We start from the raw sequence: 17,478 nt of genomic DNA on the forward strand, positions 1-17,478 counted from the left end.
GAACCTTAAAGTAAACAAAATACTGTACAAGCTTGCTTAAATAAAGTTATTTAAATGCTCATTCATTTTCATAACGAGCATTATCCCAAAGAGTCTGTAATGTGTTTTTTAGAGACTAGCTACAAATGAAATAGAGGTACGACATGTATAAAGTTTGTAACTTTAAAAGATATCTGAATTAATAACATAGAATTATGTGTGTACAGGATAGGATGAAAGAAAACATTTTGTTATTTTCAGCTTTTCAGAAAGGAACGGAAATGAGTATTGAACTTTGCTTGCGTACATTATTGCAGAGAGTTCATTAATAATCATCTAGCTGCATGCACACTACAGGGAACTTACTGCCTTTTCCAAATGATTGTATTGTCTGCCATGATTGGCTTTCGCCTGCACAGAAATTCCATTTATTTAGAGAACTGTAATATTTATAGAAGACATGAAGGCTACAGACTGTAATTTATACAATATCATAAAATGGTTCAGTCTGAGAAGATGACCTCCTAATTGGAGTCACACCAGTGTTCCATTAATTCAGAAGACTCAAACAAGACTTATTTTATTCTACACAAGTATTGTCTAGCACTTTGCAAGAACAAGCGAGAGAGATGAAAATTAGCATATATTGAGGTATTGCAGCAGACGATAGAAAATGCTCTTGACTTTTTGATACCTTGGATATGAATAGCGGATTGTGGCAATTTATCTAAGTGTCATGATGAGAAGCTAGAAAGTGGAACCTGTAATTACAGGAATAGTATATATCCGAGTCATCAGGGGGAAAGTCACTATTATTATCGCTTAACTTTAGGCATTCACTGCACTGATCCCCTTGTAATCATCCAAAAGTGTATATGTAGCATCAATGTCCAACCTCCTGGTACTTTAGAAATATTGTTTTCTTTAAATGAATAGATACTGGATTAAATGGATTAAATTAATCTGGCAGGTGATGGAATGGGTGCCGGATGACTGACCGGCAGTCGGGATTCTGACAGTCATTACACCGACATCGGAATCCCGACTGCTAAAAGCCCGACAGACGGGCAGCGACTATTCTCCCTCGTCCACGACCCCCATAGAGGGAGAATAGAATAGGTGGCAAGCATAGCAAGCCACTGTGCCCATAACGTGGCGAGCGCAGCAAACGCGCAAGGGGCTTCAATGTGCTCCCCCGCTGTCTGAGTCCCCGCAGTCAGGATTCCAACGTTGGGGTAATGACTGTCGGAATCCCGATTTTCGGTGTGTTATACAGTACCACACCCGATGGAATATTGGGGCAGACTTTTTACATCTGGAACTTGTATAAAAGTGGCTTGAAATTGCTCTAATTGCCTAAAAGGTTTCTAAATATAATATCTAAACAATAATAACAACAGTATATTAACAGACAGATTAGAATCTAAGACTGCATGTTAGTCATATGCTGTATGCAGGGGTGAATTGTCCATAGACCTTACAGGGAAGATTCCCGGTAGGCCAACGCACCTGTGAGGCTGACTGTTAGCCAGTGACTTTTTCATTTGAAAATTTGGACCTGCCTCATCCCCATTTTGTCTACAGCATAAACAGTCTATGACGATTAACAGAGCAGAGCACACAATGCTGTAATTACTCATTTACGTTTGGAGCCCATATATATTCATTGTGACGTCTGTTAAAGGAACGGGAGTGGATGCTATCTGGGGGTGTAACAATGTTTGAGCTCCACTGAGGGGTGGCAATATATGTGATATCTCGGAGATCAATGTAATTTGTAATGAGTTGTTTGTCAGCTTAATGGAGGTTTTGGGATCTGTGTCTGTGTCAGTGGCGTGAGGTGGGTGTTATGTGAAATGTGGAGGTTTGGGATTTTTCACAGCAGCTTAATGGTCTAGAGTCCACTAGACTGCCAACAGCGACCACACAGGTATAGAGATGTATCAATCCTACCGATTTTGGTGTTGGTTCTGCCTACATTCGGTTTGGTGCTTCCCACGTAGGGCCACTTTTACAATTTTTTTCAGGGACGGATAGTTCCCTATACGTCCCTGACTGTATGCCAGGCCATCTCCTCACTTTCTTCTCTTATTTTCTTCCTATTGTCCTCTCACTGTATATTTTTCCTGCTCACTGCAGTCTCAATGTCTCCTCTTAGGGATGTCCATTGGCTATAATCGGTGGTTTGCTGATGCCAGCTAGTTTTGCCTTCTTTGAGGAAAAACCAATTCCAAACATTAGCGGCAAATGATCCAATGGTAGATGGCTGTCATGATCTGCTCATGCTGCAAGAGTTAACCATCATTGGTTCCACCAATGTTTTTCCACCACTTTATTATAAACTGTTAACTAACAATAGTTGAAATGTTGACAACGCTAATACCCACTTATCTCATGATGCGTGCAAAGTCAGTTTTTTTTTACAGCTTCACAGCTGTCCCTCCAAATTTTAAGAACCCTGCTATTTGTTTGTAGGTATAGTGTTCCACATACAACAGTACACGACAACTTTACATAATTTAGATCAATGTCTTAAAAGTAAAGTTAAGCTTCTTCTAGCTGCTCTATTTTCTTTATCACTAAATCCAACTTCTCCTCTCTGCAGTAAGATGTGTCCTAATATAGCCAACGACTGCTCTAACACCCAACAAATGACAGTAAAGCAGTCAGCTATGATATCACTTACATACTGTTATTTCTTGCTTCTAGCATTGTGTTTTCATCTCACCGCATCTGTAGAAAATATTGTATTTCCCTCGAGGTGGACTTTTTTTCTGTTTTTACTATCTTCTGTTTAAGAGAATATTGAAGATGCCATTTTATATCATATCATGTCATATCATGTTCCTTGTTTTCTTTCATGGGCATAACCTAAATGTGGGCATGCCCACACCCCCTATAAATGATTAAGTGTAAAAAAATGCCATGCACACACACCGTGGGAGAGGAGAGGAACGCAAACTCAGACTGAGGTGATGTGGGGTATTGCACCTGCTTCCAACCTTGCTTGATGCTGGCCCCTCCTCCATTGCCAGTGCCATCTTCCCAGTGATATTTGGGAAATTTTCTGGTGTCAGTGTGTTTAAATTTAACCTATTGGTTCTGCTGTGGAACTTAGAGTCCCAGCAAGCCAATGAATGGGCTGCATGCAGGGACTTGTGGTTCTCGAAGTTCCAGTATGCGGTCCAGGCTGGGTGGGATTCATAGTTCCACAGCAGAACCTAATAGATGATTCAATTTTGACACATTTATAATCCCGTGGCCACAGTCCAGGGTCACCGGGGACAGTCCCAGGCTTCAGTCTGGGCTCATCATTTCTGGAGGGGGGACCCCTTCATTGAGGGATTCCCACTTTCCCAGGATCCCAGCCCAGACAAATTTATCTATTTTTTTGTACACTGCAGCCTGCACGGATCTGACTGATCTGTGCAGGCTTAAGCCAAATATGCCTGGAAAATGAAGTGTATTTTCCAGGCGTGTTTGGCCTACAATTAGCGTCCGTATCCCGATATTTAGCAGTCGTATTTTCAATACGGCCGCTTAGTAAATTAGGAATCACCATTCTTTTGAATGATTATTCCTATTTTTATTCTTTTGATGGCATACTGTATGCATTTGTATTTGTAAATACAATTACGAATGTGCCCTGAATACACATACGAATTAATGTATTTACAGGATAGTAAATCCTGAAAATACGACTACTGTATGACTAAAATCATATATATACACATATTTTAACCATATATGCCTTAGTAAATTTCACCCATAATCACTAAACAACAACTTCAGTGGCTGATCTTAGCAGAAATGATCAACCTGTCTATATTACATGCTTCCATGACTGCAAGGATTTTTGTTAAAGCATGGCTGTAAGACGGAAGGATATTTCACTTTATCATCCTTATCATCCTTCATCATCCATAGCAATGCCTGTAACACCACAAGCCAGTTTCCACGGTGACATAGTTTATACTTCTGGTTAGATCTTCCTCTGACCTGCACCCTGCAAGTGCTCAATGTTGATGCCTGCAATAATGTATTTAAGCTTAAAGTACAAAGTGGAGCATGGCCTTGTTCTGTACAGGATGCAGAGGATGGAATCCCTTGACTATACATTTTTGATTGCTTACAGAGTATAGTCGAACATTCACATCAGTCCCTGCCCCAGTGGAGCTTACAATCTATATTCCCTACTACATGTACATGCACACACAGACATTCTATGGTTAATTTTTGTTGGAATCCAATTGACCTACCAGTATATTTTTGGATTGTAGGAGGAAACCAGAGTACCCGGAGGAAACCCACACAAACACGGGGAGAATATACAAACTCCGCACAGTTAGAGCCATTTTGGGAATCGAACCCATGACTTCAGCACTGTGAGGCAGTAAAACCATTACACCGTCCATGATGCCCCACTTAATGTGGAACACAACCTGGAACTTTAGGATTAATGCGTGTTATCAGAGGATTTCCTGGAGGAGGAAATGGGCTCTAATTGAATAGCTATCCTCCCACAGTAACCTATCTGCTAACTAAATATGTCACTAAATCTCTTCCATTTTCTCCAACCTTTGCTTTTTTGGATTTGTGGGATTTGGTTGTGCATGTGCACATTTGGATTTTTTTTGGCAGGCACTACTGAGCAGCAGCAGCTTTCGGCTCAGACATAGGCGGAACTACCATTGGTGCAGCAGGTACCTGAGGTCTAAGGGGCCCACTGCTGCCCCTGTCACCCTCTTCCTGTCACCCAATGTTTTTCCTGTCACACTCTGCCTCCTCCTGCCCCTACACCCCCAGTGAAAAAGCTGGGGGTTCCTATGGTTACGTAAGCAGGACGATGTGTACCAGGGGGGAGGGCGGCTGACATCACAGGATGTCAGACTCCCTCTCCGTCTTCATACTAGAGCTCAAAAATAAAAGTCAGTTCCCAATGACTATTACAGTATATGCGGAGCTAGGAGAAATCATTTGGTGGTCGGTGACCACCAAATGATTTCTCCTGCAGCGGAGACATACAAGGGGATGTATCTTCCTTACACATCCCCTCACATGTAAACAAAGGGATGCGGTGGCGGTGGGGGGGCAGACAGTCAGACAGGTGACGTCTCTGGTGCTTGGTAAGCTGCATTCTTCTCAGCTTACTGAGTCAACCAGAATCCCCCACCATGTCTGTTTGGCATTGGATGTTGGAGTCCTTCCAGCAGAAGCTGCTGTAATATGCTTAAAACATAATGAACTTATTATTAGTTGATCATTTTGGCCAATTAGTAAAACTCATTAAAATATTTGGTTTAGAACATATAATTAAGGTATAATATTTTTTCTTTAGTTTTAATAAGTGTCTGATTCAGGAAGTCGAGTTGCACCCACTGTAATATTAAGATGACTCTTTTGATACACTAGATATTCATAAAGAGTTTATGGTTTCTGTGTCTGCAATCTCTGCTAATAAACCTTGACATTTGGGGATGATATCCATGGCCGCCTAAGGCAACTTCTTATCATTTCTCCTGAATCCTATACTCATTTTTTGTTTAGTGTGTCAGATCGCACTCATGTTACTGTGGTGGGTCATTTAATGAAGTAATATCTGCATCGTTGCTGTGCTCAGCACCTCTTGGTGTGCAGTAACAGACTCAGCCAGAAACATTGCTAATTGTTTTTAACTACATTGTGCAAAAAAAAAGGTTTAGAAAATATATCTCCTGTTAATCCTTATTTGTTGATTATAAGATTAGATTTTTAAAAAAATAATGTTTTCCTACAAATAAATGCATTGGGGGAAATTTACTAAGAATACGAATACGACTTGTATTCTTAATACAAATGAAATTTACTAATCTGCCGTATTTACGGATTCATATTTGGCCGATGGCCAAATGGCTACTTGGTGTTAATGGTTAAAAGTGAAAGGATAAGTGTGTGAAAGCTTTACATATATAAAACACAAACAAAGAATAATGTAATGTTAATGGTGGTGCCCCATAGCAGTCCAGGGTGCCCCACACCCCAAAAGCTCACCCCACATCTGGCTTGCTATATAATAAGGATCTTACCTGTATCTTTTCACTTTTAACCATTAACACCAAGTAGCCATTTTTTCTTTTCCCTTACACTGACACTGCACTGCACTTTTATTTTTATACTAAAACTCTGATATCTCTCTCCTTTTTTTATTTTAACACTTATACTCCACTATATATTTTTATTTGTGTGGTGCCCTGGGGTGGTGGATGGGGATGGGGCCTTTTTGGGGTGAGCTGCACCCCAGGGGTGGACCCCTATAATGTTAGGGACCTGTCTGACCAGGTCACCTTGACAAATGGTGGGCAGGCTAATGCTATTGGCCAACAATATGCCAAGAACCTCATATAATAATAATAATAATAATAATAATAATAATAATAATAATAATAATAATAATAATAATAATAATAATAATTGAAATGTCCCAATGGGTTGAATATTATCCCTGACCCTCATTCAGGTTCTACAACACATGCCACAAAGTCCCAGTGTTCGGTAATGTAGTATGTGTAGGACACATTCTGTACCTGCATGCATGGGTTCTGCAATAATGAAAGCAGTCAGGCAACAGACTGTCAGAATAAAAAGAAATATGTGCCAGCGCTGGCTTTAAAGAAGTTGACAATACACGGTTCTCAAAAAATATAAAAATATAAAAAAACAATTTAATAATATTACATTAAATAAATATAAAAATGGTGAATCACTTTAGAACATATAGTTCATGAAACACAATCATTAGTTGCTATCACAGGTATAATCAGCGTTTGGTTTTGGCTTTGAGCTGATTCAAAAACAGAATGGATGAAAGGAGCTGTGTAGGGGGCGTGGCCTGGCGAGCAACTTGGCCGGACGCACGCTGCAAGAGCTCCGGAACCAGATCAGGGTTTAGGCTCTCAAAAACGGCAGAAGACCTTAATCTGCCTCACCCCGCCAGCTTAACCTGCAGCACAGAGACCCCGGCAGCGGTTGATCGGAGTCGCGGAGCCGGGGAGTGCTTTTCAGCGCTCCCGCGGGTTGCGGCCCGGTCATAGAGAGGAAGCCGGGGCCTAAATTTCCAGACGGACACGCCGCGCGACGCCTGAGAGCGAGGACACCACACCGCGGGTGTACCCGTCGACCAGCACACAGCATCCCCAAGCGGACACTCCCCCGGACGCCAGGGGAGAGAGTCCGCCATCTGCGACCCCCATACCGCACCCGACCGGCGTGACAGGGACCCAGTGCAGGGAAGAGCTTACCCGACGCCCAGGACACCTCCCCACATCCAGCGGAAGCCACCGTAAGACCAGGCAAACGGCGGGTGAGCAAGGGGGAGCGCGGCTGACACCGCGGGGGGTTAGGGGAAGGGGACGGAGCCATCAGCTTTCAGCCGCCATCTTGGGGGATATACCCCTACTAGCGCTACTAGCGCCCCAGCCCACAGCCTCACAGGACCTGCAAGGCAGACGTCCCCCACCTCCCTTTGGATCCTTCTCCCCTAGATCCCCATCAAGAACCCCTCCTAAGGGATACAAATCCCCTCTGCTCTCACCTAACAGACAGGGGAGCAGCAGGGATCAAACAAGAATTTAAAGCCACTGCAGCACTAGCCCTCTACCAATCACCTGCAGCACTTCTCACTCCCCACCCCCAGAGCCCCTGGCACTGAGCACATAGAACAGCGGGACAGTAACTCTCTAATCTCTGTTTTTTTTTTAACAAAGCAGAAGGGAAACGAGCCCCTGAGCTCTTGCATAAACTGCAGTATTGTTCCCTATCACTTGTAATCCTAGCCTGCCCTCTAGCGTTCACTGGTGCAAACTACAGTCACTGATCAAAAAGGGTCATCCTCTGACAAGGAAGACACACAAGAGAGAAAAGTAAACCGACTCCTCACTACTGATCAGCAGCAGCCTAAGACGCAGTAGGAGGAGAGGTGACTAAGACCCCCCTACAAAAGATGCGTCCCAAGTGAGGATGCTTCCCTAGAAGCCAGGCCCCCGGGAGTCACCGCCCGACGAGTTATGCTACACTGATGCAAGTGCAATTATAGTAACCCTCCCAGTCCCTAAAGCCTCCCTCCTACTGGTTCTAACCTGGATTTCTGGGCTAATTATGGTCAAAGGCAAAAAGGCTCTGCAAAAGGGTGATACGCCTCTCCCCAAAGAAAACATGTCCCAAGCAGATATGAGACCGTTCCTGCAATCCACCCCCGCCAAACCAGCAGACGACTCACCTGTCCACACCTCATCCACCACATCGGCAGACTTCCAGGCCTCATTGCTGGTTACGGAACTAGCCGAAATTAGAAACTCCCTGTCCTATATGAGAACCCTCCCAACGAAACAAGACATCCAAGACACAGTTCGCCAAGAAATGGCGGCGGTCCGACAAGATCTGTCCCAGCTCTCCCAGCGTACAGCTACATTGGAGAAATGTCAAGAAGAAACGGTCATATTCTGCAACTCGCTTACAGAGACTCTCGCTGCCCAATCCGCTGAGATCCGTTCTCTACAAATGCACTTAACAGATCTTGACAACAGAGGGAGAAGAAACAACCTCCGTCTCCGCGGTCTGCCAGAGGAGGTCACCCAAGACAGTCTGACAGACGCTCTCACCAAGATCTTTAATGAAATCCTTGGGAACGACCCCTCAGAATCTATAATCCTAGATAGAGCACACCGGGCTCTAAGACCCAGAGGATCACCGTCTGACCGCCCACGCGATGTGATCTGCCGTCTGCATTACTTTTCACAAAAAGAAAGTATTGTACGTAAGACACGCCAACTAGACGGAATTGATTTCAACGGTTCAACTGTACAAATATACCAAGACTTGTCATGGCACACACTTCAGCAACGGAGGGCTCTGAGACCACTCACCTCTGAACTCCGCAAGCGACAGCTGAAATACAAATGGGGCTTCCCATTCAACCTTCAAGTAACCTCCGCGGGAAGAAATCACACCCTAAACTCCTTCTCTGACCTCCCGACGTTCTGCACAGCGTTGGGCCTACCGACTCCAGACATACCCAACTGGGAATTCAACCACCCGGAACTCCCTCCACTTCAACAACAAGGACACGGCCACCCCTGGCAAGAAGTTTGCCATGCTAAAAAGAAACAAGGCCAAGTCCCAACTCCTCCCAGTACGAGCCCCACCTGAAGACCTACTAGCCGATCTATACCATGATCCTCTTCTACTATGGGACCAGACACAGGACTGGTGACTATAACGTTTGGTTACAATTATATCTCGGTTTTACCCTAAGGGGTCTGTTTTTTTTTTTTTTTTTCTCTTTTTACACTACTAGGTTTTTGACTCTTAAACCCACGCGGGACAGAAAATAGTTTAAGCAGTATTACTTCGTCCCACTACCAGTAAGGACATGTGGAAACACTGTGATGCTAGTACTACAGTTTAACCCACAGGTTTGGTCCCCATAGTCTGTGAGCTAGGTGAATGCCAACGGATAGACTTGAACGGAGATAGCATAGGCTGCCCCTGGAGTTCCGTTATAGGTATACACCTACTAGGCACCTGGCACGAAAGTTTCTCAAGTCTGACCTTAAACTAATATCTCACGTTTAATTATGTAACTGTTTTTGGTGATAAAGTCTGTGACGAAACAGTCCAAGCCACTCCTTTATCCCCACACAGGAGACTCCACTATGGGACTCCCGTAACGATTATACCACACCTTAGCTCCCAGTTAACCCCCCAAGTTGTACTAAGTAACTACTCTTTTGATGTAGGCGAGAAAGGCGATAACTAAAATAGTTATGGGAAATTTCGCCCTCATCAACTACTCACAGAATGTAACTAAAGATAAGCAATTTAGACAAGATGCACTTGTTCCCTCAATTATATCTCCTTACCGGGAGATCACACAATATTTGTTAGCGGTGACTCCCTCCACCCCACACCCGCACTAGGCTCTACTGCCTTCTGAGTCGCTGGCGGACTTATCTCGCCAGTCGCCTCACAGCGGGATTTTTCTTTTTCAAATGTTAATGTTGTTATTCAATATGTTTAAATGTACTTCTTTTCTCCATGTTTTCCCTTTTCCTTGTCTCCAATCCCCCTCCTTGACCTTTCAAAACACATCGCAGACCTCACCTGAACTCGTTACACATGACCACACCAGGTAGATTGAAGATCCTCTCCATTAACGCAAAAGGCCTCAACACCCCAGAGAAAAGGAGTAGCTTACTCAGGACCCTATGGGCCGAGAGAGCAGACATAGCGATGATCCAAGAAACACACTTTACACTCTCTGCCAAAAACCCAACACTTTCCAATCACCGCTTCCCTACCGCGTACTATAGCAATACCCCGAACAGTAAATCAAAAGGAGTGGCGATCCTGTTCTCTAGACATCTTCAGCTAACAGAGGTGTCAATACATAAACCAGTCCCCGGTAGAATACTCCTCATTAAATGTAAAATATCAACTCAACCATATACTTTTGTAGTAGTCTACGCCCCCAACCAGGACCAAGTCACATTTCTCCACTCACACCTGTTACACTTAGACTCACTTTTTGAGGGCACGACAATCCTGGGAGGGGATCTCAATTGGACCCTAGACCCATCTATTGACACATCCACTTGCTCCAGTAGATTTCCTGCCCACAAATACAGGAAAGTCCAGAAACTCCTCCACGACCTCCAATTGGCTGATTCCTGGAGGACTCTAAATCCCTCAGGCAGAGACTACTCGTTCTACTCCCACCCTCACCAGACATACTCCAGACTAGATTACATATTTCTAAGCCACAGACATCTCCCGTTACTCCTAGACGCGACGATAGGCCCCATCACTTGGTCGGACCATGCCCCGATCTCAATAACCCTAGCATCTCACTTACAGACCCCAGGCCAATGGACGTGGAGGGTCAACGAATCACTGTTGCAAGACGCATACTGTAAATCAGAATTAGCTAACACATTGGCAGAATACTTCAAACTAAACGATACTGCGGACATATCAAAAATTACCTTATGGGAGGCACACAAATGCGTAGTTAGAGGCAAACTAATACAGTTGGGCACATACATGAAAAAACAAAAAGCTGCTAGAGTATCTACACTACTAGAAAATATCCATAGGCTGGAAACTATGCATAAAACTGGTGCCTCACCCTCTCTGCTAGCAGATCTAATGGACTCACGCCACACCTTGAATAAACTACTAACAGAACGCACCAAACTAGAGCTACGGAAGTGCAAGAGCAGACATTACCAATGGGGTAACAAACCCAGTCGCCTACTCGCACAGGCCCTCAGAGCACAAAGAGCCGCCTCCTTTATCAGCAAGATAAAGAAAGACGCAGACACTTTCTGTTTTAAGACCCCAGAGATAGCTTCGTGTTTCCGAAACTACTACTCCTCCTTATACAATCTCCATGATGCACCCACCCTAGCAGAACAGTTACATAAAACGCTACAAGCAAAAGAATACCTAACCAAGGCTGCCTTCCCCACCCTATCTCCCTCTGATAGAGACTTATTAGAGAAACCATTCTCTCAGATCGAGTTGGAGTCAGCTATATCCTCCCTGCCTCTGGGCAAAAGCCCTGGCCCAGATGGCTTCACAGCAATTTATTACAAGACATTTAAAGACATACTTACACCTAAACTACTACGTGCATTCAACACCATATCGGCGGAGGCACACTTTTCTAAACAATCCCTAGAAGCACACATAACAGTGATTCCGAAGCCAGGGAAGGACCCTGCCATGTGCTCCAGCTACAGACCCATATCACTCCTGAATGTTGACATTAAGGTCTTTGCGAAATTGATGGCAAACAGACTAAATAAATTTCTCCCCGCTCTGATCCATAACGATCAGGTGGGATTTGTTCCTGGCCGTGAGGCAAAGGATAACACCACCAAAATCCTCAATCTGATTCACCTTGCCTCTCATCACAAAATCCCCACTATTCTCGTCTCCACAGACGCCGAGAAGGCGTTTGACAGGGTGTGCTGGAGCTTCATGCAGACTGTTCTGGAGCACATCGGATTGGGCACACTGTCCCTCCATAGAATCCTGGCCCTTTACCATATGCCCACAGCTAGAGTGAGGACAAACGGCTTCCTATCTGATCCCTTCCCCATTAGCAACGGAACGAGGCAAGGCTGCCCCCTCTCGCCACTGATCTTCGTATTATGCATGGAAGCACTAGCCAGGACAATAAGGGCCAATGTTAACATCTCAGGTATACAAGTGGGAGAGGAAGACTACAAGCTAGCACTCTTTGCTGACGACCTGCTGGCAATAATTACGCAACCAGCAGCATCACTCCCCCACTTTATACAAGAACTAGAGCGCTTCAGCCTCCTCTCCAACTTTAAAGTCAACATGACCAAATCTAGCATCCTTAACGTTTCCATACCCCCCAACTCGGTCCCTCAGCTCAAGAGCTCCTTCCCATTCTCATGGCAACCTTCCCACATCACATATTTAGGTATAAACCTACCCAGAGACTTAACCCGGCTGTATGCCTTAAACTATCAACCTCTCCTTGCATCACTCCGAGCAGATTATAGTAGATGGTACAACAAACAATTGTCCTGGCTAGGGAGAATAAATGTCACTAAAATGAACTCCCTACCCAAATTACTCTACATACTCCAAGCCCTTCCAATTTCTGTCCCAGACACATGGTTCAAAACCATCAGATCCCTGACCCAACAATTTATTTGGCAGCGGAAGAAACCCAGGATAAAACGTGAGGTTCTGACCAGAAGCACAGAAAGAGGGGGGTTTCGACTTCCAGACATTAAGACCTACTATAACGCTATTCATCTAAACAGAATACTGGACTGGACCAGAAACCGTAGAAACAAGCAATGGGTGGAGTTAGAGGGGGTGTGTATGGGCCTTTACCCGGAAATCTTCCCCTGGCTACCCACAATCCCCACTACACCCGTTTCTCACCCAACCATCACCTCCACATTAAAAACATGGAAATCGCTACGACAAAACCCACACATCTCTTCCGAATTTGGTCCACTAACCTCCTTTTTAAACAATCCAGACTTCCATCCAGGTTTGACTATCTCAGACTTCTCAAAATGGGCCCTAGAAGGACTTTTTAGGGTAGGTCAGATGATGATAGGCTCCAGTATCTGCTCTTTCTCAGATATACAAAGGAAGTGGGAAGTCCCATCGAGGGACTTTTGGAAGTTCCTACAAGTTAGACATTTCATACAAACAGGCTCTAGATCCCGCCCATCATCCCGCGAACTGACTGGGTTCGAAAGACTATGTATATCTACCTCAGAACCAGCCCACACTATTTCGTTGCTATATAAACTCCTCCAAAACCTAGACAATGACATCTCCACAACTTTCACGCGAGCATGGGAAAGAGATCTCAACATAAATATATCAGATAAAGAATGGGAATCCATCTTCATAAGGGCCCATACTAGCTCGATTTGCATTCAAACCAGAGAAACCCAATACAAACTGATCATGAGATGGTATAGGCACCCCTCTATCTTACACCACATGAACCCTAGTACATCACCAACATGCTGGCGATGCAAGAAGTATACAGGCTCCCTCATGCACATATGGTGGGAGTGTCCGTTAATTACCCCTTACTGGACGGACGTCATCAAGACCTCAAAAAAAATTCTCCACGCCACAGTCCCAGATGACCCCGCCTTCTGGCTACTAAACCTTTCCCCCACACCACTCACCGCTTATAAAACTTCTCTATCCAAACACCTGGGCAATGCGGCAAGAGCTTGTATCCCTGCCCTATGGAAGTCGACAATCCCACCCTCACGCAAAGCTTGGTTCACCAAAATTGACCACTTCATGTCAATGGAGGACATTATGCTGTCATCAGTGGATAAACACACAGATTTCATTGCAACATGGCTCCCCTGGATGGAGTATAAGACCTCACAAGACTACAGAGCCCTTTATTCGGATTGAAATGCCTGGTCCGACTAAATAGCAATTGAGCCCCTCACATGTGAGAAAGGTCAATCCCCCCCCAACCCCCACCCTCCTCTCTGCCCTCCCTCCTTCTTCTCCCCTCCCCTTTGTACTTTGACTACCGAGGGCATGTACATAGATTATATACATGTGACTGAAACGAATTGCTGTAACGCGATCTATACAGTTTATCATGTCCTATTTGTGTTGTAATAATGCCTGAAGAAACTAGTACACGCTAATGTGATTTGGTTTAAGTGAAATATTTGTATATCTCGCTGCGTCGAGATCAGTTAAATGATCACATGCTCTGTTTGAAGTTTTCCTGTATGTGTCCACCCCCTTTGAAAATCAATAAAAAATGATTACACAAGAAAGGAGCTGTGTATATTACTATCCCATTGTGCCTGGTTTATTTGAGTCCAGGATCCGTGACGATATTGTCCTGAGTTGTCCTATATTTTCAAGGACTCAAGATACCCGGCAAGACTGTCCTCCTAGATTGCTGGAAAGAATTAGGAATCAAGCTATTTCCCCGAAGATTTTATAGAGGTGTGTTATCGCTGTTTAGGGGGAGAGAGGCCAATATCTCTACAAGGGTCTGCGACAACTGGCTTGCATGACCCCACGGCTTCCACAGTGTACCCAATGGTGTCGCAGTGACCCAATGCCTGTGTCCTAAGACATAGCTTACTGCTGCAGGAGAAGGTTTCTCTTATTGGTAGTAAAAGCCTTCTACTGCATTTAAATACAAAGAAGCAACAGCAATGGCTACTGCATATTAGCCCCATATGTGGAGGCCAGCGGTGTCAGTGTTCCCAGCATAACATCTGTGCAGGGCTAGCATCTCTATGAGAAGAAAATAGAGAGTTAAGAAATACTGTAGCTTAACACTGCTTCTATTTAACCTTGCTCCGTATCTCCATTGCATCCTTCTCCACTTGCATCATGCCTGAGAGTGTGTTGTTTCCTATGTCTTCTCCGCACTCTCTCATATCTAGTTTGCCGTCTATCTGCTCCATGGCTACAACATCTTAATTACCCTTTCTTCATATCTACATTGCACCTGTCTGTCATAAGTCTTCTCTACCATCTCACCTCACCAAGTGTATTTTTTTGTCTTCCGCAGGTCTGATCTGGTTATGTCTGCCTGTGCCTCTGTGCCTCCAATTTTTTATCTGCCATCGCTGTCTCATTTTCCCTCATGCACCCTTGTCTTCCATATGTATTATTATTATTGTTATTATCATTATTATTATTATCAAAGTTCAAAGGGGAAAAAAAATACAAAAGTAGAATAGTACAAAATTGCATAAAACGAACAGTACAAACATAACAGGACACACAATACATACATTCCAATGCAGAAAGTCCATATAACTTGACAACCAGCTCTGGGTGAATTTTTACCCCACCTGATATACACCGCAGGAGGGTAACTGATTGTGAAAAGCACACACCGCATAGGCATGCAGGGATAGATCTTGCAAGAAAGCTCTGTCCCAGCAAATGCACTCTGCAGCCTTTCACTCGCAAAGGCACAATCACTCTCTAATTGACAAAACCATGTGCACTGCAGGTGGGGCTGATGTAACATGTGCAGAGAGAGTTAGATTTGGGTGGGGTTTGTACTTCAAACTGATATCTATATTGCAGTGTAAAAATAAAGCATCCAGTATTTACCCTGCACAGAAACAAGAAAACACCCAAATATTGCACTCTCTCTGCACATGCTACATCAGCCCCACCTGCAGTGCACATGGTTTTGTCCATTGGAGAGTGATTGTGCCTTTGCGAGTAAACCAGAATAACCCCCTATGTGCTGCACATGTGCTGTCAACACTGCCACTGCACTGCAAGGATGACACCACTCCCAACATCCCATTGCAGCACCTCTCCCCCCACCCCCCACCATTCGCAAGGTGCGCATGTTCGCACTCGCTGCGAATTGATGTTTTACATAAACATCAATTTGCAGCCTGCGGGGGATCACCCACATCTTTCAATGGTCACCGACCATCGAAAAAGAGGTGGGTGGTGCACACATATGTAAGGTCGCTCTTAACAGCCTTACATATGCGTGCGCATTCAGAAGGAAGTGGGTGGGCAGCTGCCAGCCCCCTGCAGTCGAGTCATCTGGCCTTGAAACGCTGGGTGTTCCCATAGAAATGCCGTTACGCATGAGCATACGCAAAACATTGCACTCGAATGACCCGCGCCATGTCACAAGCTGTGTCTGAAAACTGTCAGACAGGAACTGATTGGCTGGCTGTTTATCACTCTCCATTTTTTTGATGCTTAGTGCATCTGGCCCCAGAAGGCTTTGTTTTTGACTACATCAGTAGATATAAATGAAACCCTCCAGTGTAAGTAGAGTGTAAGTAACATGAATTTCAGTGTATGAACCGAAAAGCATCCGAAATATTGAGAGCAAAGATACAACCTTTGTCTTTCCTTTTAAAATTCACCCTTAAACCTTGTTAACTGCATATTAATGGTCTTGCAATTAAACAAAGCTTTGCCATACATGGCAGCTCGTCGTATAAAATATATTTCTCTCAGCATCACAGAAGAAATACGCTAGCCGTGCACTGAAAGGTGTGAGGAAAGATCAGTACTCCTGATTGAGACTATTTCCATGAAATGAAAGTAAAGTAGAGCTGACCTTTGGCTATTACCTAAAAATACAGTGTAGCGAGATATTGAATATAATTATGTATTTCTCCTCTTTTTTATAGCAGAAAAGAGCTATTGACCTTTGCTCACGTGTCTAATGCTTTCTCTGTGAACCATTCCATGGTCTCTAGGCAGTATTATGAGTCAGATCATAAAATAAACTGTTGTGCTGCAAACATATATACCAACATTCCTGTACATTTAAGGTTAACATATTGGGAGAGCTGTAAATACAGTTTTAGGGGGAAATTTACTAAGATGGAAGTTCTATTTAACATGGGATGTTGTAATGGGCAACCAATCAGAATCTACATCTTATTTACTTAGCACCTTCTGAAGATGATATGTATTAGTTGATTGGTTGCCCATCTGAAATACAACTCCCATGGTAAATTTCCCACACACAGTGCAATTTTGCAACTGGGAAAGACCATGTTGTGCCACAGGGGGACTCATTTAAAATTGGAGGCTAAATTTAGGGTAGGGGGAAATTCTCTAATAACAGGCTAAAAATTCAGCTGTCCAACATTTCTGCGCTGGAAAAGCAACATGGTCTCAACATGGCTCGTCGCAGTGCAATTTTGCACCTGTATTTGCTTGTAATTCAAAATGGCTCCCTTATTTTAAATACCTTAATGGAGAGTAGAATGCTTTGTTACTGATAGCTCCTAACACTGTAATTCCATCTCTGGTCTACATAGTCATTGGAAAGGCAACAGATGTGATCTAATAAGTGTCATGGCTTCTTTCAGGTAGTAGGTGTGAACTTGAAGAAAAAGTGGTTCAGTCTTCCAAAAAGTGACTTGACCCCAATTTTGGTGGGTTTTTTTTTCTATACAAGGAAAC

At 44.0% G+C, this 17,478-nt stretch overlaps 1 protein-coding gene across 5 annotated transcripts in view; it reads left to right on the forward strand.

Moving 5' to 3' along the window:
- The window catches only part of PEX5L (peroxisomal biogenesis factor 5 like), a 254,186-nt gene that overhangs the window by 149,552 nt on the left and 87,156 nt on the right, over positions 1-17,478 (forward strand). For 2 of the 5 annotated variants that reach the window (XM_083177698.1, XM_083177695.1), the window contains exon 2: positions 17,385-17,450. The exons of the other annotated variants lie outside the window; for them this stretch is intronic. In XM_083177698.1, coding sequence (XP_083033824.1) covers positions 17,385-17,450 — 66 coding nt within the window. The remainder of the gene's footprint in view (positions 1-17,384; positions 17,451-17,478) is intronic. 5 annotated transcript variants of the gene reach the window in all.

Source organism: Crinia signifera, chromosome 3 (genome assembly GCF_055691185.1).
Source record: "Crinia signifera chromosome 3, ASM5569118v1, whole genome shotgun sequence".
Classification (NCBI taxonomy): Eukaryota; Metazoa; Chordata; class Amphibia; order Anura; family Myobatrachidae; genus Crinia; species Crinia signifera.